This window comes from Aegilops tauschii, chromosome 5 (assembly GCF_002575655.3).
Source record: "Aegilops tauschii subsp. strangulata cultivar AL8/78 chromosome 5, Aet v6.0, whole genome shotgun sequence".
Classification (NCBI taxonomy): Eukaryota; Viridiplantae; Streptophyta; class Magnoliopsida; order Poales; family Poaceae; genus Aegilops; species Aegilops tauschii.
The window spans coordinates 95,586,741-95,589,830 of NC_053039.3; the positions used below are offsets into that span (position 1 = coordinate 95,586,741).

The 3,090-nt window shown below is 45.2% G+C and overlaps 1 protein-coding gene across 1 annotated transcript; it reads left to right on the forward strand.

Annotated features, from left to right (window-relative positions):
- The first annotated feature begins 623 nt into the window (after positions 1-623).
- Positions 624-2,378, forward strand: LOC109750287 (F-box protein At5g49610). Its single transcript, XM_020309250.4, has 2 exons — positions 624-765; positions 840-2,378. The coding sequence occupies exon 2, from the start codon at positions 875-877 to the stop codon at positions 2,147-2,149; it is 1,275 nt and encodes a 424-aa protein (XP_020164839.1). The 5' UTR covers positions 624-765; positions 840-874; the 3' UTR covers positions 2,150-2,378.
- The last annotated feature ends 712 nt before the right edge of the window (positions 2,379-3,090 follow it).

The window sequence follows — 3,090 nt, forward strand, 5'->3', positions numbered from 1 at the left end:
ATATATAGAGGGAGGTGTCGATAAACTAAATACGAACATGAGAGCATCATAATCATTATTATAACAACAACTTATCCATCATAGAACTTCTCATAAAAATTAGGTAGTGTTCACATGGCAAATTCAACATTACAAAAAGAAATTTGTGCTTGTAAGAAGTTGGAAAATTGTCATGGCAATAAATCGGATAGTATACAAAAACATAACTTACCATGGCATGTTCAATACATTTGCCATGATTTTTTCTCTGAAATGCCATCGTGAAAGAAACATTTTTTTTGCCATGTGTCTAATACAAAAATGATCCTAGAAGCTATCATGTTTTAGAAACCCAAAAATCCTTGAAACTTGACATGTGAACATTACAAAAAATGTGTAATTTGGCCATGATATATAAACTTGCCATGCGCGGCGTTGGAAAATTCATAAAATTGTTATGTGGACGTTATGCAAATTTATAATTTTGCCATGTTTGAAAAAAAAATGTTATGATCTGCCATGACAATTAACTATATGTGGGCCGCTTCCCTAAAAGAAACTATATGTGGGCTGCAGCATCTCCTAGTCCTGGTCTTTAGACTCTAAAAAACCTAGCCGGCCTCCTCTAAAAAAATGCTATTCTGTTGTTTCCAGGCTCCATCCTCCATTTCTTTCCCTCGAAAAAAAGGCTCCCTCCTCCACGAGACACGGAGGCACCACCGGCCGCCGCCGCCATCTCCGCCCACCTCGACCATCTCCGCCCACCTCGACCATCTCCTGCGGCAGGTAAGCTGCCCCCCCCTCTCTCTCCTCGCAATCCTCTCTCGCATTGCATCCCCTGATATCGCTACGCTTCGCAGCTCGCTCCTCCTCCCTCCCCACCGGCGGCGACGGCATGGACTGCCCCAAGCGGAGCGCGAGCGCCGTCCTCCCCGAAGACTCCTTGGTGGAGATCCTCGCGCGCGTCCCCGCCAGGTCCGTCTACCGCTCCAAGTGCGTCGCGAAGGCCTGGCGCGACCTCATCGAAGACCCCCTCCTCCGCAAGAAGCTCCCCCAAACCCTACAAGGCTTCTTCTTCATTGACAAGGAGACCCACAGGCAGCGTGTCCGCTTCACAAATCTGCTTGATAGATCCGGGCCTCTCCAGATCGACCATAACCTCGCCTTCCTGAAGGAATCGCCCGGGATTGGGACTCTCGACTTCTCCGATTCCTGTAACGGGCTCCTCCTCTTCGAGCACAAACTGAAGGCATGGCCATATGACCTATTGGGCTATGTAGTGTGCAACCCCACCACGAAGCAATGGGCGGAGGTGCCAAGAGACGGCCCTCCGCTTCCGTTGTATCTTCGGCACCCCAAAAGATACAACTATTTGGTTTTTGATCCGTCCGTCTCCTCTCACTTCCACCTGGTCCAGTTCACGTGGGAGTTTGTGCGCTTGGTGAAGTTTGAGGAGGAGTTAGTGGTTGGTCATGATGATGATGATGAGGAGGAGGAGGAGGGCGATGAGGAGGAGGAGTTGTCCCGGACGTCAGTGCACGTCTACTCCTCTGAGACTGGCAAGTGGACTCACACGCAAAGTGACTGGAGTCAAATCCAAAGTGGCTGGAACAAGCATGATTTGGAAGGATGGCGTCTTCAGGGCTTAATACCTGAGAGCTTCTGCTGTGCTGTTCTCAACAGCATGCTGCATTTCATAATTTCGGATGAAGGTCAGATTGCTGCTGTTGACATGCAAGGTGTGACAAGAAAGATCATCCCAGTGCCGACGATGGCCGAGAGGCTCCACTGGCTGGAGCCTGGTTATGTTGCCCAATCCCAAGGGCGCCTGCACTACATCAGTCAAGCAGTTGATGGTCGACTGTCCATCTGGGTTCTGGAGGGCTATGATACACAAGAATGGGTCTTGAAGCATAGTGTGAGCTTTACGGAGCTGTTTAGAGAAAAGAGACGCACAGGCGACACAAAAGACTACAGTGTGGTTGCCATGCATCCAGATGGAAATGTGGTTTTCATTGTTCAAGATTGGAACCGAAAGCTGATATCATATCACATGGACAATAAGCTAGTGAGTATTATGGGGACATTAAAAAATGATGCTTCAGATGTGCATGTTGTACCTTATGTTCCCTGTTTCTCCGAGTCACCGGCACTTGAAAACAAGCACTGAATGTGCTGCGTCCATCTAGCAGAAGGTAGCAACTTGGTTAGATCTAGTAGAATTAAGTGATATATTATGCCCATGGTTGGACTTGGATGTATCCTTCTCATTCTTTTGGTCTAAGTAATAGTGCAAGGCAGTTGAGACATTCTTGTCAGGTAGTTTCATGTATGCTGGATTATTAAATGATGTTGCCCAAGTTGCATATAATTTCAAAGTTAAGTGTTAATGCTTCAAATGCTGCCTTTTATGTCTCTGTGATAATTTTCGTACATAGTACCTTCCTTTTGAGAGGAACTTGGTCCTGATTATGTTTATATATGACGTATAGATAAACATATCTTCTATAGCATGGTGTATGTTATGGAAATACTTAAACTGAAGTCTTGCATTAATGCTAAAAGCTGCCTAGTTTCTTTTGAAGGACAATAGGTTCCTAGTTGATGCTGGTTACATGATATTGGTTTCCGCACCAATATTTCTCTTGTATGCTGCTGAAAAATAACTACTAGAACATTATAATACTATCCGTTTACAAATATAAGATGTTTTAACATTTTTGTAAATTGGATGTGTATTGACACGTTTTAGTGTGTTTGTTCACTCATTTCAGTCCGTACGCAGTCCATGTGTGCCAGATCCAAAACATCTTATATTTGTGAATGGAGGGAGTAGCACACTTTGCCCAGAGCAGAGCTTGCTTGTAGACGCTGATTGCTTGGGTCTAGTTTAGCAGAGCTGTAGAAGACGACTATATTCTCTTTTCGCTGACACCAAATAGATGTATTGGTCCATATTAAAATGGAACTGGCTATTAACTCTTGACAACATTGTAAAAGTTCTAGAGTATGGTATTAAGGAGCTGTTCGGGAACCCACCCGCTCCCAGAAATCTAAGAATCTGTGGAGTACCTGTATGCACGCTTTTTAGCTGAAACTCCGCCCGCTCCC

Coding starts and splice junctions, on each gene's coding strand:
- LOC109750287 (XM_020309250.4), top strand. CDS start 875: ATGGACTGCCCCAAGCGGAGCGCGAGCGCCGTCCTCCCCGAAGACTCC.